At 34.6% G+C, this 26988-nt stretch overlaps 1 protein-coding gene across 2 annotated transcripts in view; it reads left to right on the top strand.

Moving 5' to 3' along the window:
• LOC133195479 (uncharacterized) overlaps nt 1-26988 on the top strand; it is a 56039-nt gene that overhangs the window by 3621 nt on the left and 25430 nt on the right. Inside the window, exons 2-3 of one of the 2 annotated variants that reach the window (XM_061331332.1) lie at nt 5471-5683; nt 19663-20151. In XM_061331332.1, coding sequence (XP_061187316.1) covers nt 5471-5683; nt 19663-20151 — 702 coding nt within the window. Of the gene's footprint in view, nt 1-5449; nt 5684-19662; nt 20152-26988 lie in introns of both variants that reach the window. The other variant, XM_061331331.1, reaches the window with a different exon arrangement.

The following is a 26988-nucleotide window of genomic DNA, read 5'->3' on the forward strand; positions in this document are numbered from 1 at the left end:
CATTGAGCCCTCTATCATTTGTGATATTCATGGCCCAAGGGTCAGAGTTTTAGGGTAAATATGATGAAAAGCATTATTCTCTACTCTACGATATTTAATTCAGCAAACATATTAAATGCATGGTGTGGTGGCCCCTGGGTCAGCTAGGGGTTCTGGTGTTAGGTTGTGGATCTATTGGTATGTGATACATATTGTTAAGCATTTATTAAAATCTTTGAAAATCTTTCTGCTCCTGGGTATGAAGCAAAATAAAATGCTTATAGTTGTGTTGAGCAACAATGCCTTTTTCAAAATTATTTCTTTCAAAACCATCTTTGCCCCTGGGTATTTAAAAAATAAAATGTTTTCCAATTTTCAAACAATGAACTGCTTTACAAAATTTAAAATGATTGCATTATGAATTTAAGATGATGTTTTTTAATAAACATCAGAAGTCAAGAGTGCAACAAAATAAGGTTAAAGAGGATCCCTTCAAAATCTTGTATTTAAAAAAAAAAATTAGACCATTAATATTAAAGATATTTCTGTTTCCCCTCACCTGACCCTAAAATTTCAAGTTGGGTAGGTAGGTAGGTAAATATTTTTTTCTGTATTTGAAAATTTAATACATTTTCAAATTTAATTGAATAACTTTATGAAAAAAGCAGATTGGAATCAGAAGATCATATAAATTTAATTCAAAGTAATTTATTGGGAATTAATTGTAACACTTTTTTTTAAATTAACGTTCCACATGGGTTTAAGTTATGCTGTGCACATGGTCAAATATATTTTTGGTGGAGGCGTGTTTTATTTTCATAATTTTAAAAATTGTTATTTTTTTAATAAATTCTGTAAATAAAAATTCTGAAACTTTTCTATGGATTTGTGTATTCGTATTGACCCTTAAAAAAAAAATAACTAGAATATTTATACATTATCTGATCTTGTAAATATATATATATGTTAATTAATTTAAAAACAAACTTAATTTTCTCTAAAATTTCAAATTTTAGTCAATATTTTTTAATTCACCCATATCCAATAATGAAGTAAACAACAATAATTTTTGTTAATTTACATTTATATAAACACAAGAACTTTTCTCAACAAAATTATTTTCTTCATGCAGTGTTTTCATAGAGTTAATTCCTTAATAATTTCAAATTTAAAAACAATTATTTAAAAAGGATGTCAAACATTGAGTTTTGTTATGGAAATGAATTCAAACTTATTAAATTTCTCCATAAAGATTGAAACATGTATTATGAAATTAATACTTTAATTGTATGGATGTCTATATAGATAGTACAGAATATATTATTTATTTTCCAGTTAATAGAAAAGTAAATATCCATTTACTAATAAAGAAGTATGAAAAATAGCAAGCATGTATTTCAGTGACATATTGAGAACGAGACTCTTGTGTATATGGTGCCTTGTTTGCATGTATAGATCCACCATTTCAGGTAATCAACAGTGATAATTAATAGGAATAATCAACAGTTTTCAGTGATTAACTTGTGTATACACAAGGTACACAAGACTGGTTACACCATACCTTAGGTATATAAACAAAAGTAAATCTGCATGGTTAGTGAAAAAATATACCTGGTATTTAATAATGTAATGATTATTGATAAACTTATACATGTATAATTTTTCTTGTACCATTTACATACATTAGTGTAAACATTAAATTGTGTCACTGTATTTAGCTGGATACTGTTAATTAAATAAATTAAATATTTTTTACAAAAATACCTGAAGCTGACCCATTTTTTCCCCAAAATTCTACTACACCGGTACTTTCAACATTTCTACAGATCATGCTGCTAAAGATGGGCAATAATTTTGAATGTAACATGTTAAAAAAATCATATATAACCCATTCTTTCCTGCATCAATAAATCATAAATGGCACCTGCCATTGGTAAAATTAATACATAGCATAAATTAAAACATGTTTGAAAAAGTTGGCCAAGGGTTAATTATCACATATTAATATTAAACTCAATTGACTGGAAATTGATTACCTCAAATAAATTCAAAACCCATTTTGAGCTAATTAAAAACATTTAAAAAGAAACACCAAACTTTATGGTTTGTGGAGAACTTAACAGATCTCACTTTATAATGATAATGTTACAGTCTAAATTATTTCTTTTTGTGTTTCTCAGAGTTCAAAAATTGTATGCATTTTTTCAAAAAATAATTTTATTAAAAATCCAGGTTGTGATTTTGCAAAGAAAATTTAAAGTGAATGTGGATCCTCTTCTTTGTGACCTAAAAATTTAATACATGTATATAAAAAGTTTTTAATCTAACCAGTACATAGATTGAGACAAGTACCAGGGTAGCCATATAGCTATTTACTATTCCTATAAGAGAAAATTAATCAGTTGTACTGAATTTGTAAATTGTAATAAACTTGCATGAGAATAGATTTTGATATTTTTTTGAAAAGTATTAATGAATTTATAAAGATCCGAATTAAAACATTACCGGTACATGTACCTGTAATTATGTGCCAAAATATTTATAGTATTAAGATTGATGCAATGAATCAAACAAAACTTATTAAAAATTTTAAGTTAAATATTTATCAAATGCAGCAAAACTGGCATGTACATGTACTTGAGAAACTATCAAAACATAAGTATTAAATCAAAGATATTACGTAGGTCATCTTGATGTACAAGTCAACTAAATGTTATTTATAAGTACAACAAAGTCTAACCTTTATAAATATTGGGGTAGTAATTAGTGCAAGATTTCAACGTTTGGTCCGTGTAGCAGTGGCCGATCCTGGGGGGGGGGAGATACAGGGATTTGCAACCCCCCCCACCCCTTTTGGATTTGCTAATAAGAGACACATAGATAGAGAGAGAGGGAGAGGGGGAGACCCAATTTTTTGTTGTGTTTTTACGATAGAAATTGTTCAGTGAAAGGCTAATGTACCGTAGTAATGTATGAATAAATTTGGTTGTTGAAAGAAAATGCCCCCACTTCCCCCCCTACAAATTAGGATTTTTGGGTTCGGAGTTTTTTTTTCCTTTACTTTTTTTTTTTAACAAAAATTTTCATGAAATCCATATTTTTTCCCTGGCTGCCCTCACCCTTACTTTTGAAAACGCTTCTACATCCGTGTATCCTATTAAGTTGTTAAACTATAACTGTATGTATATGTATGTTATAACAATCCTTTTTCCTCTTCACCCCCCCCCCCCCCTCTTTGAAAAATTTCTAGATCCGCGCCCCTGTAGGATGTTTTAAAAGGTACATACTACATGTAATATATAGGCATGGGCTTGATCCACATCTTTTTTTTTTTGTTAAATCATACTGTTCAATCATACAGAAAAATGTACTAAGATTCAGCAACCAAACCATATAGATCTGCATGTGTACATTCCTTGAGGCATCATTCATGCAAGATTGGTCACCACAGGGGGCTTACAGTTACTTCAGCTAGAATGAAACCTGCACTAAAAAAAAAAAGAAAAAGAAAAAATTCTGGTCTCTCAACCAAAAAAATATAGGTCAGATCCAGCATCTGAAGCAAGTGTGGTAGTATACATCCTTAGATGCATCATCCATGCAAGTTAAGTCACCGAAAGGCTACTTGGGCTGGGTACAATAATACAGATATTCTGGTGTATAGTGGTACTTTGACAGAAATTATCCTATTGTATTAAATTTGTTTATTTAGGTTTTATGACCCCTTCATGTATGAGTTATATTTTTTTTATGCATAAAGTTTTGTAAGTTATAGTCATCATACTGCAAAACTTTTACGACGATTTACTGTTGTATTTTCTTTATTCAGGTTAATAATAACATTTAATAATAACAAATTATATACTTGTTCATTAATATAGCAGGTAACACAGAAAAAATGACAATTTGTCTGAAATCATGAGTGAAAAATTCTAATCAATCAGATTGGCTGAAATTTTGGGGTAGATGACCATAATACACTGTATGATCTTTCACTTGTACACAGTGAATGCAAATAAACCTCAGAAAGACTTAATATCTAACTAACAAATGAATATGACATTTATTAATTTTGAATGAGGTGTCAATGGTGTATGCTTGGGGTACGTCCTTTGAATCCTCTAATTTTGAGTATTGAATTAAGCAATAAACAGATAATGATCAATGTAAAATTTTAAGAAATGCACAAAAACCTTATTTTCATTTATTAAAGCTGAATTGGATGTCACTGAAATAGCTCAAATTTATTGGGATACTTAAGGGTATTATTTGGATACCTAGAGTTTCCTTAATTGGGGTTCTTAGTATCCTTTTGTGTATGAAAATATGTAATAAACAGTTACTAAGTTATTTACAAAAGCATTAAAACCATTTTTAGATTTATAAAGGTCAAACTGGATGTCCTTGGGATATTTTGAGATATTTTTGGGGTTACTCTGGGATGTCCTTGTGGTAACTGAAGGCTATCCTTTTGTTCTTATGTGGGTATCATTTTGTTTTGTGTATTGCACTATATACAAATACAATAATCAGTTACTATGTCATTTACAAATGCAAATATAAACCATATTTACATGTACATTTTTAAAAGTTAAATAGGGTGTCACTGAGATATTCCTAGGGTACCCTTGGGTATTCTTGTGGTACCTTAAGCCTATGGTATTCTTTGGGTTTATGTGAGTTTCCATTGGTTCTGTGTATTGAAATACACCATTCATAGTTACAGGATTATTTTTTTACACCTTATAAAATATTATTAAAGTTCCTCTAAACTATACATGCATAATTGAGCTTAATTGTTTAAGTATACTACTTTTAAATTTTTATCTTGGATAACTGCTCTGTTTAAGGACAATCAAAGTGTTAATTTGCCCTTCAAAACCTTTTTTTGTAGTTTACAAGTGCATATAAACTATATTTAGAATAATTAAGGTTGTATATGGTATCCCTGGGGTACCTTGTGGTATCCCTGGGGTTCCTTGTGGTTCCTTGTGGTATCCTTGTGGTTCCTTGTGGTACCTTGTGGTTCCTTGTGGTAAAAAGACGCACCCGTATTTTCTATGTTTGTCGACATCTAGACACCGGAATTTCTTATTCTTTACAAAAGAAATAAATATATCTGGTGCATCAAAATTGGTACTGTATATGATTTACTTTGAAATACCAAAAATGTACACTGAATGATCTATTTTGTTTGACTCTGCAATATTTCACAATCATGTTAAAATGAAATTGAAATGAATGTTTAATTTCATACTTGTTCTTAGCCCATGAGGTAAATCATAAGACCAAAGCAACAAAGATAACCAGATAATATTTTGGATCTGATTTAAAAAGATAAGATTTGAAAATAACAGAATAGCATTTTTTTCTGAAATGCCTACATAGTGCATTAAAACAAAATTTCAAATTCTGCTTAATGCAAAGCCATGTGTTCTGATGATTATTCTAAGAACATGTTTTTGTTTAGATCCAGGCAGTGATGATTTAGATAAAGTTGATGAGTTGAAGAAGTTTCTGAGGAAGGAGAAGACAACTGTTTCCCATGCCAGAGGAATACTTGTTGGATGTGCTGAGGCTGGAAAAACAACACTGCTGAAGCGATTAAGAGGGCAACGTCAAAATGTTGGTGAAGTTACAGAGTCCACAAGGGGACTGGAAGTCCATCAACATCTCTTCATTGTGAAAAATGGAGTTTTAAAAGGTAAAAATAATTTCTGATACATATTCATAGGACAAATGATAGACGCAGACCACTTTTCCAATAGAAACGCCCACTTAAGTTTTTGGCTCAGGTGAGCTTGACCTCAAATTTGTGTTTGGCTAAAATTCAAAGAAGGTATTCAAGATATTTTTATCAAACTTTATATGTTTATATTGGTGAGAGTTATTCAATGGCATCAACATTTTTGACCTTGGACTGTCAATTTACCTTGACCTCACTTTTCTCAAGATATTTCATCAAACTTCATATGCTGATACATATTATGAAGAACTATTCAAGTGCATCAACATTTTTTGACCTTGACCTTTCCTTTGATCTTGACGTCACTTTTTAGCTCACCTGAGCTGAAAGCTCAATTGAGCTTTTCTGATCAAATTTTGTCCGGCATCCGTCTGTCTGTAGACTTTTAACATTTCCAACTTCTTCTCACGAACAGCTTGGCCAATTTCAACCAAACTTGCCACATAGCATCCTTTGGCAAAGGGGATTCAAGTGTGTTCAAATGAAGGGTCACACCCTCTTTCAAGGGGAGAAAATTAAGAATTGGTGAAAATTTGGTGTCATCTTTTAAAAATCTTGTTCTCAAGAACCATTGGGCCAGAAAAGTTGAAACTTAAGTGAAACCTTCATTACGTAGTGTAGATTCAAATATCTTTAAATAATGACCCCCGGGGGAAGTGTGGGGCCGCAATGGTGGATCAAAGTTTTATATAGGAATATATAGGAAAAAAAACTTTTCAAAATCTTCTTCTCAAGAACAATAAATCCATGATTAGTCATATTGATATGGAAGCATCCTCAGATAGTGTAGATTCAAGTTTGTTCAAATGATAACCCCTGGGGGTAGGGTGGGGCCACAATGAGGGATCAAAGTTTAACATAGGAATAAATAGAAAAAATCTTTAAAAATCTTCTTCTAAAGAACAACAAAGCCACGATTAGTCAAATTGATATGGATTCATCCTCAGATAGTGTAAATTCAAGTTTCTTCAAATGATGACCCCTGGGGTAGGGTTAGGCCACAATCGGGAATCAAAGTTTTACATAGGAATATATAGGAAAAATCTTTAAAAATCTTCTCATATAAATAAGAAAGCCATCATTAGTCCTAATTATGTGGAAGCATCCTCAGGTAGAGTAGATTTAAGTTTGTTCAAATCGTGACCCTCTTGGGTAGGGTGGGGCCACAATGGGGCATTAAATTTTTACATAGGAATATATAGGAAAAGTCTTTAAAAAATCTTCTTTTCAAGAACAAAAAAGCCACAATAAGTCATGTTGATATGGAATCATCCTCACGTAGTGAAGAATCAAGTTTGTTCAAATGATGACCCCTGGGGATAGGGTGGGGCCACAATACGGGATCAAAATTTTACATAGGAATATATAGGAAAAAATTATTAAAAATCTTCTTCTCAAGAACAACAAAGCCACAATTAGTCATATTCATATGGAATCATCCTCAGGTTGTGTAGATTGAAGTTTGTTCAAATCATGACCCCCGGGGTAGGGTGGGGCCACAATGGGGGACAGGGCTAGAAATAATTATTTTTTTTCACTGGTCACTTGGGCTACCACCTTAAATTTTTACCGGTCAACTAAGTACTTTCACTGTCCCACTAGGCCAAAAGAATTTAAAAAGACTCACCCAAAACCATAATGATAATAGTAATATTTTGTTTATACTTTGTTACTTAATAGTACAACTTAACAAAACAAGAAACGACAGAACTTAGATGGACAACTCTGTCAAGTTAACTAGCCGACTGTAAATGAATTTTGTTATGCATAAAAAAAAACACTGGCCCAAAGGGCACATGCCCTCTACAATGTACTAGCCCAGACTAAAAATTCCCTGGTCCCAGACCAGCGGGCCATCAATTATTTTGAGCCCTGGGGGGATCAAAGTTTTACATAGGAATATATGGGAAAAACCTTTAAAAATCATCTTTTCAAGAACAACACATATTGATATAGAGGCATCTTCAGGTAGTGTAGATTCAAGTTTTTTCAAATCATGACCCCTGGGGGTAGGATGGGGCCACAATGAAAGATGGAAGTTTTACATAGGAATATATAGGAAAAAAATATTTTAAAAACTTTTCAAGAACAACAAAGCCATGACTAGTCATATTGATATGGAAGCATCCCCAAGTATTGTAGATTCAAGTTTGAAGTCATCCTCCAGTAAGAGGTTGGGGCCATAATGGGGGATCAAATTTTTACAAATGAACATATAGGAAATATATCCTTAAAAATCTTCTTCTCGAGAACAACACAGCCATGAGTAGTCATATTGATACTGAAGCATCCCCAGGTAGAGTAGATTCAAGCTAAGTTTGTTCAATTCATGAACCCCCCCCCCCACCCCCCGGAAGGGTAGGGTGGCAGAAATCTTTAAAATTCTGTTTTCAAGAACAACAAAGCCATAATTAGTCATATGAATATAGAAGCATCCTCAGATAGTTTAGATTCAGTTTCATTCAAAACATGGCACCTGAGGGAAGGGTGTGGTTAGAACAGGCAATCAAAGCTTTACATATGAATATGTAGGAGAAGAAATCTGCTGATGAAGAACAGCATGGCCATATTGACTCAGGTGAGCATTGTGGCCCATGGACCTCTTGTTTCAAATTTGTGTTTAACTCAGTTTTAAAGAAAATTTTCCAAATATTTTTTAGCTCACCTGAGCTGAAAGCTCAAGTGAGCTTTTCAGATCACCCGTTGTCCGTCCGTCTGTAAACTTTTCACATTTTCAACTTCTTCTCAAGAACCAGTGGGCCAATTTTAATTAAACTTTGTACAAAGCATCCTTGGGTGAAGAGGAGTTTAAATTATAAAAATGAAGGGCCAAGCCCCCTTCCAAGAGGAGATAATCAAGAAAAGACAAAAATAGGGTGGGGTCATTAAAAAATCTTCTTCTCAAGAACGACTGGGCCAGAAAAGCTGAAACATATGTGTAGGCATCCTGGGGTAGTGTAGATTCTAAATTGTTCAAATCATGACCCCCAGGGGTAGGGCGGGGCCACAATAGGGAATCCAAGTTTTACATTGAATTATGTAGAAAAAATCTTTAAAAATCTTCTTTTCAAGATCCACTGGGCCAGAAAAGCTGAAACTTATGTAGAAGCATCCTGGAGTAGTGTAGATTCTAAATTGTACAAATCATGACTCCCGGAGGTAGGGCGGGGCCACAATAGGGAATCCAAGTTTTACAGTGAATTATGTAGAAAAAATCTTTAAAAATCTTCTTCTCAAGATCCACTGGGCCAGAAAAGCTGAAATTTATGTGGAAGCATCCTGGGGTAGTGTAGATTCTAAATTGTTCAAATCATGACCCCCGGGAGTTTGTGAAACACTGATGCCCCCGTATGGCAGCTTATGTCGAAGGTTAAAGTTTCTCAAATGCAAGTGAAAATCCAGGCCAAAAGATAAAAAATGTTGATGCCCAAAGAAAGATCTTGTCTCGAGGAAAACACCTGTGAAATTTGAAAGATCTAGATACAACTGTTCAAAAGTTATGGCGAAGGTAAAAGTTTTTTAAATAAAAGTCAAACGTCAAGGTCAAGGTCAAAGTGGTTGGTATCCAAAGGAAGATCTTGTCACAAGGATTACATATGTGAAGTATGAAAGCCCTAGCACCAACCATTGAAAAGTTATGGCCAAGGTTAAAGTTTTTCAAAAGTAGGTCAATCTCCTAGGTCAAGGTCAAAGGGTCAAAGTGGTTGGTATTCAAAGGAAGGTCTTGTCACAAGGATTACATATGTGAAGTATGAAAGCCCTAGCTCCAACCATTCAAAAGTTATGGCCAAGGTTAAAGTTTTTCAAAAGTTGGTCAAACTCCTAGGTCAAGGTCAAAAGGGTCAAAGTGGTTGATATCCAGAGGAAGGTCTTGTCACAAGGAATACACATGTGAAGTTTGAAACCCTAAGCACCAACTGTTCAAATGTTATGGCCAAGGTTAAAGTCTCATAAAATTTTGCAAAAGTGGGTCAAACTCCAAGGTCAAGGTCAAAAGGTCAAATATGATGGTACCCAAAGAAAGGTCTTGTCACAAGGAATACACATGTGAAATATGAAAGTCATAGCTCCAACCAATCAAAAGGTTAAAGTTGACAATAGACAGACAGACAGACGGACAAACAGACAAACAAACAAACAGATAAACAGACAAACAGACAGACAAGACAAAAACAATACACCCCCGGGATCTTTCAATCCGGGGGCATAAAAATACTTAAAAATCTTCTTCTCAAGAACAACTGGGCCAGAAAAGCTGAAACTCAATTTTTACGTTAAAATATTTAGGAAAAATTCTTAACAGTCTTCTTCTTAGAACATTAGGGAATCCAAGTTTTACATTGAAATATGTAGAAAAAATCTTTAAAAATCTTCTTTTCAAGATCCACAGGGCCAGAAAAGCTGAAACTTATGTGGAAGCATCCTGGGGTAGTGTAGATTCTAAATTGCTCAAATCATGACCCCCTGGAATAGGACAGGGCTACAATAGGGAATCCAATTTTTACGTTTATATATACATGTATAGGAAAAATTCTTAAAAATCTTCTTCTCAAGAACCACTGGGCCAGAAAAGCTGAAACTTATGTTTATCCTGGTGAATCCTGAGTATCGTGGTGTAGTGTAGATTCTAAATTGTTCAAAATCTTCTTTTCAAGATCCATGGGGCCAGAAAAGCTGAAACTTATATGGAAGCATCCTGGGGTAGTGTAGATTCTAAATTGTTCAAATCACGACCCCCGGGGGTAGGGCAGGGCTACAATAGGGAATCCAATTTTTACGTTAAAATATATAGGAAAAATTCTTAAAAATCTTCTTCTCAAGAACCACTGGGGTAGAAAAGCTGAAACTTTTGTGGAAGCACCCTGCATACATGCCAACTTTTGAAAATTCCCATGGGGGATTTTGCGCGTGACGACAATTTTCAAAGCTTTAAATTCGCGACATTTTGTCGTGAAAATAAATGTTTATCCCTTTTTTTTTCAATTTATAATATCAATATCACTTAATTGTTAATACAATTTAAGAATAAATAATACAAACAATTTTTTTCCTTCCAAAATTCAAGTATCTTTTGCTTAAATAGGTACCTCTCTCACTAAAGAAGTGATATCTGTCTAGTTTAACAACATTATGTTTTAAAAAGACACATAATTTGGTGAAAAATGTGAAAATGTACAACTTTCAGTTCAATAAATTTTTTTGCAAAGTTTTAGAAATATGTGAGGTTTTGTTACTGTACAGTTTCTGGGAAACATTTGTAAAATTCTATATTTACATTTTACACAATTATAGAATTTCCTAATTAGACATTAAATTGAAAGAAATATTAAAAAAATGCAGTGCATTGTTTGTGTGAGGGGGTGTGTGAGAGAGAGAGAGAGAGAGAGAGAGAGAGAGATAAGAAAATTTGTTTCTGTTATGTAGTTTAAACAGAAGTGTCATTTTATTCCCTATTAATAACTAGACGTCATGATGATTAATTTTATCACATACATAAATCAATTTGAAGAAATAAATTTACTCTTGAGATCATAAATTATTTAAAACAAGGATACCGGCCCTATCAAAAACAAAAATTAAAATTGTTATAATCATGAAGAACTTTTGCATAATCTTGGCAGTGCCGTGTGGGTATTCCCTTGTCATATTACATTGGGGGGGGGGGGGGGGGAGAAATTCAGTGTACTTGAGGTATAAGACTTTGTTGTTTCATCTAAATTATTTTCATCTTATATTAAACGGTAAACTTTACAATATTTTTAGTACAAGTAGATAAAATCAGCAGCTATGCTTTGTTGTTTTCTACTTTCGTTTTTTAAAAACGATCAACATGGATTAATTCCGATTTTGTTGTTAGTTTATCATATCACATCACTGTATTTATTTTAATTGTTGTTTTTATTAAAATGATATTTAATTAACCCCTAAATCTATGTGTTTCACTATGCATACCCCTCTGACTGAAAAGTTTAATCCCCTAACCGCTCGAGGCTATGTTACCTGTACCTGGACAGCTGTGTGCGTTCAAGCGAGAAGTGATTTCCTGTGGCTAATTAACACCTCTGCATGAGTTAAATAAACAAAGAGACTAATCTGTGTGCATTGAATAAACAAGTCTGATATTCTAATCCCGATTGACAAAATATTTCGGTAGGGAAACACTGAAAATCGGAAATTTTAGGTTGAATTTTTTCAAATCGGGATTTTAGGGCAATTTTGCTTTCCCGATCGGGAGAGCGGGATCAAAGGGTAAAATCGGGAGGATCCCGCCTAAATCGGGAAAGTTGGCATGTATGACCCTGGTGTAGTGTAGATTCTAAATTGTTCAAATCATGACCCCTGGGAGTAGGGCGGGGCCACAATAAGTACTACAAGGGTGGAAATCAGGTGAAAAACAGCAAGGCCAAAGTTACTTTGGTGAGCATTGTAGCCCATGGGCCTCTTGTTTTTATGTAAGCTTATGCAGTGATGCATTATTTGGTGAAAATTTATCAACAGTGTCAAGTTTTTAGCTCACCTGAGCTGAAAGCTCAAGTGAGCTTTTCTGATCACCTGTTGTATGTTGTCCTTCCATCTGTCTCCGTCAGTCCATCTGTAAATTTTTCACATTTTCAACTTCTTCTCGAAAACCACTGGGCCAATTTTAACCAAAGTTGGTAGAAAGCATCCTTGGGTGAAGGGGGGTTTAACTTTTTAAAATGAAATACAAGGGGAGATAATCAAGAAAAGACAAAAATAGGGTGGGGTCCTTAAAAAATTTTCTTCTCAAGAACCACTGGGCCAGAAAAGCTGAAACTTTTATGGGATCATCCTTGGATAGTGTAGATTCTAAATTATTCAAATCATGACCCCCTGGGGTAGGGTGGGGCCACATTAGGGAATCAAAGTTTTACACTGATATATAATGGAAAAATTTTTAAAAATCTTCTTCTCCAGAACCACTGGGCAAGAAAAGCTGATAATTATGTAGAAGCATTCTGGGGTGGAGTAGATTCTAAATTGTTCAAATCATGATCCCTGGGGGTAGGGTGGGGCCACAATAAGTATTAAAGGGGTGAAAATCTGGTGAAGAACAGCTGGGCCAAAGTTACTCAGGTGAGCGTTGTGGCCCATGGGCCTCTTGTTTTTAGCTCACCGGAGCCGAAGGCTCAAGTGAGCTTTTGTGATCGAAATTTGTCTGTCATCGTTGTCGTAAACTTTTCACATTTTCATCTTCTTCTCAAGAACCACTGGACCAATTTCAACCAAATTTTCCACAAAGTATCCTTGGGTAAAGGGGATTCCTGTTTGTTCAAATGAAGGGCCACACCTTCTTCCAAGGGGAGAAAATTATGATTTCATGAAAAATTAATGGCATTATTTAAAAATCTTCTTCTCAAGAACCACTGGGCCAGGAAAGATAAAACTCATGCGGAATCATCCTCAGGTAGTATAGATTCAAGTTTGTTAAAATCATGACCCCGGGCTTAGGGTGGGGCCAGAATGGGGGATCAAAGTTTTTATATAGGAATAAAGAAGAAAAATCTTTAAAAATCTTCTTCTCAAGAACAGCAAAGCCATGATTAGTCATCTTCTTCTCAAGAACCACTGGGCCAGGAAAGATGAAATTCATTTGGAATCATCTCAGGTAGTGTAGATTCAAGTTTGTTCAAACATGACCCCCGGGGGTAGGGTGGGGCCACAATGAACGAAAGTTTTACTTAGAAATATATAGGAAAAATCTTCAAAAATCTTCTTCTTAGGAACAGCAAAGCCATGATTGATCATATTTATATGGAAGTATCCTCAAGTGGTGTAGATTCAAGTTTGTTCAAATCATGACCCCTGGGGGTAGGGTGGGGCCACAATGGAGGATCAAAAATTTACATAGGAGTATATAGGAAAAAAATTTCAAAAATCTTCTTCTCAAGAACAGCAAAGCCATGATTGGTCATATTTATATGGAAGCATCCTCAGGTGGTGTAGATTCAAGTTTGTTCAAATGATGACCCCCGAGGGTAGGGTGGGGCCACAAAGGATGATCAAAGTTTTACATAGGAAAATATAGAAAAAATTGTCTCAAGAACAGCAAAGCCATGATTGGTTTTTAACTATTCAGAAGTATCCTAAGGTAGTGTGTATTCATGTTTGAAAAAAAATCATGACTCCCTGGGGATAGGGTTGGGCCACAATTGATGATTAAAGTTATGCATAGGAATTCATAGGAAATTTTTTTTAAAATCTTCTTCTCAAGAACAGCAAAGCTATTATTGGTCATAATTATATGGAAGCATCCTCAGATAGTGTAGACCCAGATTTGTTCAAACCATGACCCCCGGGGGTAGGATGGGACCATAATGAAAGTTCAAACTTGTAGGGGAAAAAAGTCACAGACAAAGAAATATGTAAGCATCTTTAGTTAGTGTAGATTCAATTTTGTTCAAATCATACCCCCCCTCCGTGTCCCATTTCTTTTTAGCTCACCTGAGCTGAAGGCTCAAGTGAGCTTTTCTGATCGAAATTTGTCCGTTGTCTGTCGTCGTTGTTGTTGTCGTTGGCGTTGTTGTCGTAAACTTGTCACATTTTCATCTTCTTCTCCAGAACTACTGGGCCAATTTCAACCAAACTTGCCACAAAGCATCCATGGGTGAAGGGGATTCAAATTTGTTCAAATGAAGGGCCACGCCCTCTTTCAAGGGGAGATAATAGAGAATTTGTGAAAAATTCATAGCATCTTTTAAAAATCTTCTTCTCAAGAACCACAGGGCCAGGAAAGATGAAACTCATGTGGAAGCATTCTCAGGTAGTGTAGATTCAAGTTTTTTCAAATCATAACCCTCGGGGGTAGGGCGGGGCCACAATGGAGGATCAAAGTTTTACAAAGCAATATATAGGAAAAATCTTTAAAAATCTTCTTCTCAAGAACAGCAAAGCCATGATGAGTCATATTTATATGGAAGCATCCTCAGGTAGTGTAAATTTAAGTTTGTTCAAATCATGACCCCCGGGGGTTGGGTGGGGCCACAATGGAGGATCAAAGTTTTGCATAGAAATATATAGGAAAAATCTGTAAAAATCTTCTTCTCAAGAACAGCAAAGCCATGATGAGTCATATTTATATGGAAGCATCCTCAGGTAGTGTAGATTCAAGTTTCTTCAAATCATGACCCCCGGGGGTAGGGCGGGGCCACATTGAAGGATCAAAGTTTTGCATAGAAATATATAGGAAAAATCTGTAAAAATCTTCTTCTCAAGAACAGCAAAGCCATGATGAGTCATATTTATATGGAAGCATCCTCAGGTAGTGTAGATTCAAGTTTCTTCAAATCATGACCCCCGGGGGTAGGGCGGGGCCACATTGAAGGATCAAAGTTTTGCATAGAAATATATAGGAAAAATCTGTAAAAATCTTCTTCTCAAGAACAGCAAAGCCATGATGAGTTATATTTATATGGAAGCATCCTCAGGTAGTGTAGATTCAAATTTGTTCAAATGATGACCCCTGGGGGGTTGGGTGGGGCCACAATGGAGGATCAAAGTTTTACATAGCAATATATAGGAAAAATCTTTAAAAATGTTCTTCTCAAGAACAGCAAAGCCATGAAAAGTCATATTTATATGGAAGCATCCTCAGGTAGTGTGGATTCAAATTTGTTCAAATCATGACCCCCGGGGGTAAGGTGGGGCCACAATGGAGGATCAAAGTTTTACATAGAAGTATATAGGAAAAACCTTTAAAAATCTTCTTCTCAAGAACAGCAAAGCCCTGATTGATCATATTTATGTGGAAGCATCCTCAGGTAGTGTAGATTCAAATTTGTTCAAATGATGACCCCTGGGGGGTAGGGTGGGGCAACAATGGAGGATCAAAGTCTTAAATAGAAATATATAGGAAAATATCTTCTTCTGAAGAACTACAAAGCCATGATCATAAGTCATTTTGATAAGGAAGCATCCTCAGGTATAGTGTAAATTCAATTTTGTTCAAAAGATGACCCCCGGGGGTAGGGTGGAGCCCAATGGGGGATTGAAAATTTTACATAGGAACATATAGGAAAATATCTTCTTATCAAGAATTGAAAATCATGTTAAGTCATTTTGATATGGAAGCATCCTCAGGTAGTGTAAATTCAATTTTGTTCAAATGATGACCCCCGGGGCAATGGTGTATCCAGGAATTTTAAAAGGGGGGGGGGGCAGTAGAGGCATTGGGTCTGGGGGCTGCATTGAAGCCCCCAGTTGGTCTAGAGCAAGGCCCTGGTGGGGGTCCGGGAAGCTGATGAATTCTTACAAAGAAGAGATGTTTTTTTCTTGATTTTAGGATAATGGACATATAAGTTCTATATTAAAAAAATTAAAACGGGGGGGGGGGGGGGGGGCGCACACCCGGCTTGCCGGCCCTGGATCCGCCTTTGCAGGGGTAGGGTGGAGCCCAATGGGGGATCGAAAGTTTTACATAAGAACATATAGAAAAAATATTTCTTCTCAAGAACAGAAAAACTATGTTTAGTCATATTGATATGGAAGCATCCTCAGGTAGTGTAGATTCAAGTTTGTTCAAATGATGACCCCTGGGATAGGGAGGAGCCAAAATGGGGGATCAAATTTTTACAAAGGAATATATGGGAATTTTTAAAAAAAATCTTTTCAAGTACAACAAAGCCATTTGTTAAATTGACATGGAAGGTTCCGGTTGTTTAAAATTCAAGCTCCACCCCCCCCCCCCACCCCAAGGTAATCTTTTCAATACTGAACTTATTTGTACTTTTGCCTAACCAATGTGCTCAGGTGAGCAATGTGGCCCATGGGCCTCTTGTTAGGGGTAGGTCGGGACCACTTATGCATTAAACCTTTACAATACTGAACTGATTTTTGCATTTTTCCTAGCCACAGTGCTCAGGTGAGTGATGTGGCCCATGGGCCTCTTGTTTTTTTACCTTGACCTTCCGAATGACTTTGATTTTACTTTTTATTTTGTATTAAACTCAATTTTAAAGAAACTATTCAAGATATTTTCATCAAACTTCAAACACTAATATAAATTTTCATGTTGCATTACTATAATGAATCCTGGGTGGGGCATTCATGTCCTATGGACATATTTCTAGTTTCTACAATGTTTGATCTTGAGCAGCCAACCAGAGAGTAAGGAATTATTCAATCATTTAAAAAAGAATTTTATTGTTTATAGGATTGACTATATAAATTATTTTGATCATCGAGAAATGAATCTAAAAAACGAATTGCACACTCCATGAAAGCCGAAGGCTTTCATAAAAAAGTGTGCGATTCGTTTTATAGATTCATTTCTCGAGGAACAAAATAATTGACTATATAAATTATTATGTTTATCGAGAAATGAATCTAAAAAACGAATCGCACACTTCATGAAAGCCGAAGGCTTTCATAAAAAAGTGTGTGATACGTTTTATAGATTCGTTTCTCGAGGAACAAAATAATTTATATAGTCAATGCTTATAATTCAATTTCAGTGAAAAACATGTTACTTTTCATGTACATAGTACTCATTATTTAGCTAACTCAAAAAATTGTGCATTTTGGAAAATTACATGACTTTCGGGAGCGGATAATTTTCTTTTAAAAGTCATAAAAATTAGGAATTCCTCGTTATGTTATTTTGTCTTTATACCGTAAAGTCGCACCCCCCAAAGTTGGGGTGAAAATCCTGAAAAAAACGCAGGTCCTATGTAAAACGCGCATCCAAAAAACGCATAAATTGGATTTGACTTTAATTTTTCTAGTACAGTAACTTAAGATAAAAGTAGGAAAATTTACGAATCTCAAACGAAAGTAGCAAGTCAGCTTTTTTACTTTACATATTATAAGTGTGCATGTGTGAACATTTAAATTTAATCTTTTTAATAATTATCATACCAGAGGTAATAAAAGAAATACCTGATTATTTTCTTTTCAAATTCATTCCAAGCGTGGTATGTAGTTACGCTTACCAGTATAATGCATAGCAAGCGCGTGTCAGTATTTACGTAAACAAAAATCATACCAAAGCGTTATTTGTGTCAAAATTTTGGCTTTGGGTAATTAAACAGTTCGTGGTATCCATCGATAATTATTTCAGTTAGCTAGTGCAATGAACAATCAGTGCTGTGACAATGATGATGTGCTAAATGAACATTTTAATATTTATGTCTTATGAATCTATTCTTGAATGTGCTTTATTGTATTTTACAAATACATTTTTATATGTGCTTCCGACTAAAATATGTTTTAATAAAGTTCTTAAATAAAAAACATGTTGCTTTTATTGCAGGTGTTGAGATGATAATTGTTAAATAAACAATGATCATGTCCTACGTGTACGTGACAACATAGACTGAAGTTATATATAGCAATGACGCGACAATAGAATCCCTAACGATTTGCACCTCTAATTGCATATCTGAAATTTAAAATATCTGAAAATTAAAATAGAATTAAGGATAATTCAGAATGTACATCACAAAGATTATAGTTGTTGACTATATAGGTATTAATTTATCTATGTCTTAAGCGACATGCAGTTCTTGTATATTGATATAAGCGACGGTAGTTCAAAATGGTGGAATACGCAATGGAAATAAAACAAAAACAAAGATCGTTTTTCATTATGATATCATTTTATTTATGAAACGATTATCCTTTTTTTTCAACAGGTAGGGTAGATGTATATGACTACAACAGGTAGGGCTGACGTACATGTATATGACTGTGAAATTAGAGTAATGGTAATAAACTTTGACGTAATTGGTTACAGAGAGTAATCAATTCAAATGGATCGGGAAAATGGTCCTCGGCACTGAGAAAGTGACCTGGAGAAAAGGGGGTTGTATTTTGTTCCGATGTATAAGCGCATCCCTAGTTTTAAACAATTTTCTGAAGAAAAAAAGTGCGGCCAATACAAGCGACTTTAGGGTAATAATTTACTAAGTTATAGATTACGTAAGTTATGAAAATCTGCACGTGCAATTTTAAAAGCGATACAACATAAAGCAGGCAGGAACTTGCTTTGTTGTCAGTAAGCAAACGGTCAAAGGTGACACTCGAGTGGAGTGCAATGAATAGTAAAAAGAGATATCTTCAGGTTAAAAAAATCTAGAAATAAACTTGCTTGTTGATACACCTTAATACACGTACAACTTGATTGACAGTTAACATGGTTAATACCCTGTATAAAGTTTATGTACAGACGTGAGAATGTGAGAATAACACTCACATCAGGAAAACTTATTATTTAATCCTTATAACCTACATAATATTTTTTTTTCTAGTTTGGTTTTCAATTTGTACTAAATTCAATGTAAATTGTTACATGTTACAAATAATAAAAAAAATGCAAAACACGTGCTTCTTTACAGAGTTATATCCCTTGCCATCCCCGGCATTACCCATTGACAACAATTATCTCGGTTAATAATTTATTTGATTCAGAACATTTTTCTTTTCTCTACTCAACAAGAATTTTTATTGTATAATTTAAAAATAGAAACACATGATTAAAATATTTCCTTTAAAGCACACGGAGAAACAAAAGATTTACAGAAGCTGAATTTAAATCATGAAAAGAACAAAATCATTCGTATGAGAGAGTATTAGTTTATAACACAGTTGCCTTGCTATAATTATTGGAAAGAATTACACACAAACAATCAACGTATCAAAACGTACAGTGAAAAGTAGTTCGGTTGCAGAAGTTGACATTACATTCATCAGAAAATGAACAGAAAAATTTCTCCATAGAAATGCATTAGTTCAAAGTGATGAAACTTAGGAAAATTGAATTATTAAATAATGAACACATGTATACAGATACAAGATATAATTCTGTCAGTACTAGAATGTTTGATGTCAATCCCCAATTGTAATAAAAAAAAGAATATAATTACTCTATGATGTGTTTAAAATGAAATTATTTACTAAATAACAAATATCCTCTTTTACAGTGACTGATGATGACTCACCATTGAAGACATTTATCAGGATAAACGCTGCAGATTTGAAACCAGACCCAAGCAATGCAGTTGACATCTCCGATACAAATGTAAAAGAAGACAATTTGGAACTAGGAAATACTGATAAAGACACTAAAGTAATTTATAGCAGAGAAGAAAAGAAAGACGAAAATGTGGAGTTGTCTAGTCCACCAAGTAAACGCAGAAAAGAAGAGAATACAGTAGAGGTCTCTTCAGAAGCTCCAGCTATGGTGAAAGATGAAATTTTTCAGAAAATCTTGTCTGAAAAAGAGAAGTTACCAACAGTAAGCATGCTGGATTTTGCTGGTCAGTTAGCATATTATGCCTGCCACCAAATTTATGTAACACCAAAGGCCTTCTTCATCCTTGTCTTGGACATGACTAAGAGGTTTGAAGATGTTGTCGATAGGGAGAAAGATAATCAAGAAGGATCAGTCTTCTCCACTTGGACGTACAAAGGTAAGAAGCATGTGAGATGTTGTCAGACTTTTTTAGGGCAACTGAGTCACTCAGGTGACCTATTGCTTTCTGTTGTATGTCCTCGTGCGTGTGTGTGGGCGTGCATGTGTGAGTCCTGCATAAACCTTTCACATTTCAACATCTTCTCAAAAACCACTTGACCGATTCCAATCAAATTTGCCACAAAGCATCCTTGGGTGAAGGGGATTCAACTTTGTTCAAATGAAGAGCAGTGTCCCCTTCCAAGGGGAGATAATCAAGAAAAGGCAAAATAGGGTGGGATCATTTAACCCTGGTAGTGCTGAACCCGGAATATTCCGGTAAACAAAGCCATCTGCTGTGAGCTGACCCTGGAATATTCCAGGTGACAACAACGATATTTTTAAATCGCTATTTTAGTCTGCCATTGGAAATTTTGTCTAATAAAAGCTTTTTCCTTATTTGGAATTAGGTCTGAATGAATAAAAAATTCCATTACTTAGATGAAAGGTGATTGTTTGTGTAAATAAATGGCAGCGTATTCAAGAAAACATTTTTCAATATGCTAGTAAACTTGTTTATAAACTAAAACCGCGGTAAAAAAAACTTGATGACTATTTACTAGAAGATGTCTTTGACATTTTCTATGAAGAAGATAATGCTAAACATGTTTTGATTGTGAAATTTGCTAGACGACGATCAATCCATGCCAAGGTTGGATTCACGGGTGTAGACTTCAATATATCCGAGTTAAAACGATCCTAAGTATTATTTTTTCTATAAAATTTAACAGAAAAAAAGACAATCGTATCATGACTAATGAAAACAATAGTTTGAAGAAGCCAGAGTAAGAAAGAAATACGGCAAATGTCGAGATTCCACATCAAGGTAAAAACAACAATGGCGTACACAATTTTTTTACAAAGGTATTTTTTACGATATGACTACACAAATGTTGAAAAGTTGTACCAAAACAATGTCCCTGTATTAAAAATTATCTGTATTACCATCAATAAGCGTATTAGTGAATAAAAGTTTAGTCTCATGAAGAAAAAATTGTGATTTTCGTAATATATTCTTTACCTGTGAATTACCAATTTGTTTATGCAAAGAATGAAAACTGACCATCAAAATATTGAAGTCCTATCTCTACTGAACATTTTGATATATAATATGTCTATGTTTTTTCAATAAATCCTGAATTAAATTGTTTCAACCAATGCACCTCAACGCAGGCAAAAATATTCAGCTCACAGCACTTACACTGTGTATTTTATGTAGCGCTACAAGGGTTAAAAATCTTCTTCTCTAGAATCACTGAGCTAAAAGAGATGAAATTAATATGAAAGCTTCCTAACATAGTGTAGATTCAAGTTTGTTCAATTCATGATCTTGAGGGGTATGATAGTCCAGAAAAGGGGGTCCAGTGTTTATTAGATCACGGATACTAATTGCAGGAAACTTATCATAAAAGAAAATTTAACATGAAAACATGCATTGATTTACCTGAATAATATGTAAGCATCATTATACATTTTTTGACATAGTTAGGGCCCCACTCTGCGGGCGCCCTATAGTGATCAGTCTGTCCGTCCGTCCGTCCTTCCGTCCATCCATCCGTCTGTCCATCTGAGATCTCTTGTCCGGAGCATATCTTCTCTCTCCTTGGCCCAATCTGGCTCATACTTCATTCACAGTGTCTTTGGGTAAAGGGTTTGCAGTGATTTTGAACCATGTTTCTAGGTCGAAGGTTAAGGTCATAGCAGAATTGTATGAAAAATCCTTGTCCGGAGCATATCTTCTCTCCTCTTGGTCCACTGTGGCTCATACTTCACTCACAGAGTGCCACTGGTCAATGGATGTGCAGTGACCTTGAACGAAGTTTCTAGGTCAAGGGTCAAGGTCAAAAATAGCCTCTCTGTTTAAAATCTTTGTTCGGTGCATAATTTCTATCCCTTAAGTCCAGTCAGCCTCAAACTTTACCAATTGACTTAGGGTACGGAACATTTGTGATTTTCCTTCCATATTTTGATAGAGGATATGCAACAATTTTCATAGAGGATATGCAACATTCGTGATTTTTTGTGCCGTTTTTTGATAGAGGGTATGGAGCACTAGTGATTTTCGTGCCATTTCTTATTATAACAAGGATGACTTAGAAGCCCTTTAGACTCAAACAACACATCCCTTAATAGTACACAAATGTTCCTTTTCAAAATAAACCCTTTTCAGCTACCTTACATTTTCATGTTCGTTGCTGAAAGCGGGGCCCTTTGAGATGGCCACCATCTCAGTGATATCTAGTTATATGATTATTCTAGAACAAAGATTTACATTTTACTTGTGATAGGGTTTGACAGAAGCTAGGGTTCGACATTTCTAGTGGTGAGAATGAGGCTCTACCTGGAAGCGTATTTACAAAACTGTACTGTCACTTTGGAGTTTTGTTTCATTGCAATTGTTTTATATAGATTTCATTTCCAACAGTATTGGTCAAGGTAAATGAGATGTAATCTTTGAGGGAGTGTTCGGCCATAGTATAATGATTTAATTGGCACCGTGAAAATTTCAAGAAAATAACCTTATTTAAACAGAAATGTCTCCATCTTGTTCAGCCACTGTCACCATTGAATGTTTGTAAGTTGGCAATAAGACGTCTATGTTATGGATTTCACTGATATTATGTCTTACTTTTTCTGGTAGAATAAATATTCTGATGATTTGTTCTTTTACATTTCTGATATCAACGAAAAAATGGTACTTGTATGGTTGTTGAAAATATGATATGACCACTTGCTATTTAAGGCCATGATAAAAAAAATTCCTAGATTCTCACCCCTGCCTGCCCTGATTTTTTACCCCGCCTGGCTTTTTTTAAAATTTCTGTTTTTCGTCTTTATTCCAATCGGGATCAGTATTCAACTTACCATTCAACTTTTGTTTTATATCCCGCGAATGTCAGCGTGATTTTGACAGCTGACAAGATGGTAATTTCTGTAAATATGTATTAAACAAGGATCATTGGTTGATTAATGAGGATGTGTAATAAGAGATATGTGAACTTAAATGGACCTCTACTATGACTTTATTCCGGAATAATCGATAAATTTGCACCGATTGATCAGGTCAACAGAAAGTCTGTACAATGTAAAAAATTAAATTTATAGAAAAAAATCCACCCGCCCGCCTCGATTTTTAAAAAGATTTGGATGAGAATTAGATTTTTTTTTTGTAGAGCCTGAGCGATGATTTGTAGTAAATAAAATGCCCTCACTTTATTCCTTTCCTTTGACTCATATTTAATACAGAAGCACTGTTGTGAGGTTTATTCGAGGTGAAATGAGTTGACATGCAGTAAAAAATATATTAATTAAAAAACTAAGTGATCAGATAAAAATTGTTTGTGTTTACTTTCTTGAAAAAAAAAGGCCAGGTAAACATGAAAGATCCAATTTTCAATCAGTTAGAGTAATAAGTCAAATGGGGTATTTCACACTGGTGGCTTAAAGCTGACATGAATTCTTAAAAACGCAATATTTTCATCTATGTACGACTTGTTTCATGCCAACTATCCGTATTCTGCCATATTTCTTTCAGATGCCTTGTCTGATTGTAACGATATATACCCCAATGCGCTCGTTACACTTGAGTGAATTTTTGCTTTGGCTATCGACTTGTGCACATCTCCGATTGTACAGTATTTGGGAACACATGAATTGATCAAAACTTGTCAAAGCATAACTGCTGATACAAACAGTCATAATGATATTTATGAATAATTATTGTTTTGAATCATAAATGTATAAAAATGAAAGTTTGGAAGAAAAACAGAGTTACGCGTGTATTTTAAAGTATATGTGCAGAATAAACTTGAAACTTGAAATAATAAGCAGTAAAACTCGTAAAAAACAATTTCAAATTATCTTTCATTAGAATGGAACAAACAACCAGCGTCTTTGTTATGTATGTTCATATGCAATTGATGCATATCGAGAAAACGCGTCGAATGCTGTAAACTGGAAATAAGACACTGGACCGGTTGGAAGATGTGCACATGCCAAGTGATTTACACCTTGTTTACACCTTGTATTCCATTTATTGAAATATGCATCACAAAAAAGTAATAAACTCCTTAAAAACTCAACAGTAAACACATTGTCACTGCTTCGTACAGCCTAACACATAAATACAGTCCGTGCTGATCAGATTTTGGTAAGGGAAAATATCAGAAGTGAAAAGAGAATTACTATTTGTGGACCTGGGAGAAAAAATAAATGACTAAAATATTCTGATTGCTGTTCATGAAGTATAACTGGAAATTGTCTAGTTCTAATAAACATATATACATTCTGTGGGTGTATTACATTGCATGATTTATTTATCAATTTTTAATTCAAGGTTATTTTCCTAATTATCTAAACTGAGTAATTTGGTCTACCAAAATGGGGGGGAGGGGGGGGGAGAAATAATTGAGGGTAGGACTACTCGAAACCCTCCCCGCAAGATTATGGATAATTATTTATTTACTTTTTTGAACAATGAATACTCTCTCTCTCTCTCTCTCGTGTAACCATCCATTAGAGCAATAATGGGTATAAAATCCTATGTTCTGTACATGCACGTTAAAAATCATGGAATCAAAATGCTATTATACTCTTTATAAGGGCAGATCAAGGAATTTTTTTCAGGAGGGAGTGTCGAAACTCGCTCAGAAAATCATCTCATAATTGTTTTGACAGAAAAAAAAACAGAAAAAAAAATAAACAAACAACACACCCAAATGGAACGGGAACTAAACGTGAAAACTACTTCATGGGAATGGGAACATGTGGACCCTTCTCACATTCTTTCCCAGGGGGATCAATGTCAGTTTCATATTAATTTATAGCTATAGAAATCTGAGTAACCCAGAGGGATCCGGACAAGAAATTTTTTAGACAAAGGGGGGGGGGGGGGATTAAATGAAAAGAACTTTTTTTGGAGTGGGAAATGGACTCTTCTTGCGGACACTTTGCTCTCCCTTCCTATATGCTTTGACTGCTAATTATTATATGTCAAGATATAATTCACATTCAATTATATTTTAATCATTCATGTACCACAGAATCAAAATCATTTATTGTGTATAACTTACTTGTATTCAAGTTATATTAGTTTTATATCAAAAACAGTTGAAGCCAGTACATTGTACTTTCTTTGAATATATTTGATTAAGAAAAAATCCGATCTTTTTCCTATGTTTGTTTGAAATAGTTTTAGGAGAGTGTTTTGTATGTTCCATTTGACCCCCCCTCCCTTCTCAGGCCATTCTCTTTAAAAGATGTAAGATTCATAACAATAATGCATATTTACCATTATGTAGTAAATTTGATGTAATTTAGACACATTTATAAATATAAATATGATTTATTACATATGCCGACAACAGTAATTTCGATTTGTAATTTGCGTATTTTCTCCAATCACGCAAATACCAGACCTGGGTGAGATTTCCCCCTTTGAAATTTTCCCTAATCAAAAAAGCTGATTGGCAGAAACCATGTGTGTCCAAGTGCTATACAGTGACAATATCAGGGCTCGACATTAACGCTTGTCCGCTTGCCCGGTACCAGTGAAAAAAAAATGCGGACAAGTGAATATTGCTGGGCACTTGTCCGATTGGACAAGTGTATTTTAATGTAAAGGAGTCTCTAAATAATAATAAGAACGACTGTGAAAGATAATCGGTAGTCTCAAGACGGAAGCTGTACATAAAAACCGGACTTCGATCCCGATAGGGATCGCTACTAATTGAGTTCACATTGATTCGGGATCGAAGTTCACTAATTGCATACTACTGAAAAGGCATGGAACTTACGAACTTAACAAAGTTTGCTTCACTTGTGGACATTTATGTTGTTGTCAGGACAGAAAGCCTAGATAAAATTTCGTTTTATGTGTTTGTTGTAAATATCAATGACATCACGAATCAATCAAGCACATGTCATGTGTAATGGACTTTATTTAAGTTTTCAAGTTAACAGTATTAGATCTTTATTGAAAAATTTTTGGACAAGTGAAGTTGAAGTTCGGACAAGTAAATGTCTTGGTCACTTGTCCGAATGGACAAGTAGGAAAAAAAGTTAATGTCGAGCCCTGAATATGTTTACCATTGAGTTATAGATGAAATTCATTATTTCTTTGATGCATATTTCAGTAAAAGTAAAATAGGATCTAATTCTCTTGACATGTGCACATCCCTATAATGGTAGCAGTATTTCAGGTAAATGTGTTTACCACAGAGTTCGATGCGTTTTCTCGACATGCATGCATGTATATCTAAACAGCTATATTTGTTGTACAATGACTGCATAATATGACTGCATGAGTATGTGCAAATACTGTGTACCATGCATATAGCTCTAATAATACAATGTACATACAGTGTAAATGAAAAAGATGCAACTGGTAGCCATTTCTTGTAGCCATTTTTGATTTTTCTACATAGCATCTAAAGTATTCAAAATTTATTTACTTTTAAGTAGTCTTAGTTTGGGTTGGATTTTTGGATTTTTTTTGGTTTAAAACATGTTTTTGTTCAGTTCATGGTGTGCCTCTATCTATGCTATCAGAGATGTGTACCTTTCGACAGCCAGGCCAGATAATCATTCAAGTGGAACAAATGCATCAGGGTTTATATAGCGGGTAAAATAAGGCAGGTATCTGAAAGAAATATGGCAGAATCAAAGAAATGTGGCAGAAAAAGGGTGCACATGAATGAAATAAGTCGTACAAGGATGAAAAATAATGCATATTTAAGAGTTCATGTCAGCTTTAATAGCATTGATTAAGTTTAAACAGGCCAAAATGAATATTGCG

This window comes from Saccostrea echinata, unplaced genomic scaffold (genome assembly GCF_033153115.1).
Source record: "Saccostrea echinata isolate AGI-Se365-2 ecotype Australia unplaced genomic scaffold, CSIRO_AGI_Sech_v1 ptg000029l, whole genome shotgun sequence".
Classification (NCBI taxonomy): Eukaryota; Metazoa; Mollusca; class Bivalvia; order Ostreida; family Ostreidae; genus Saccostrea; species Saccostrea echinata.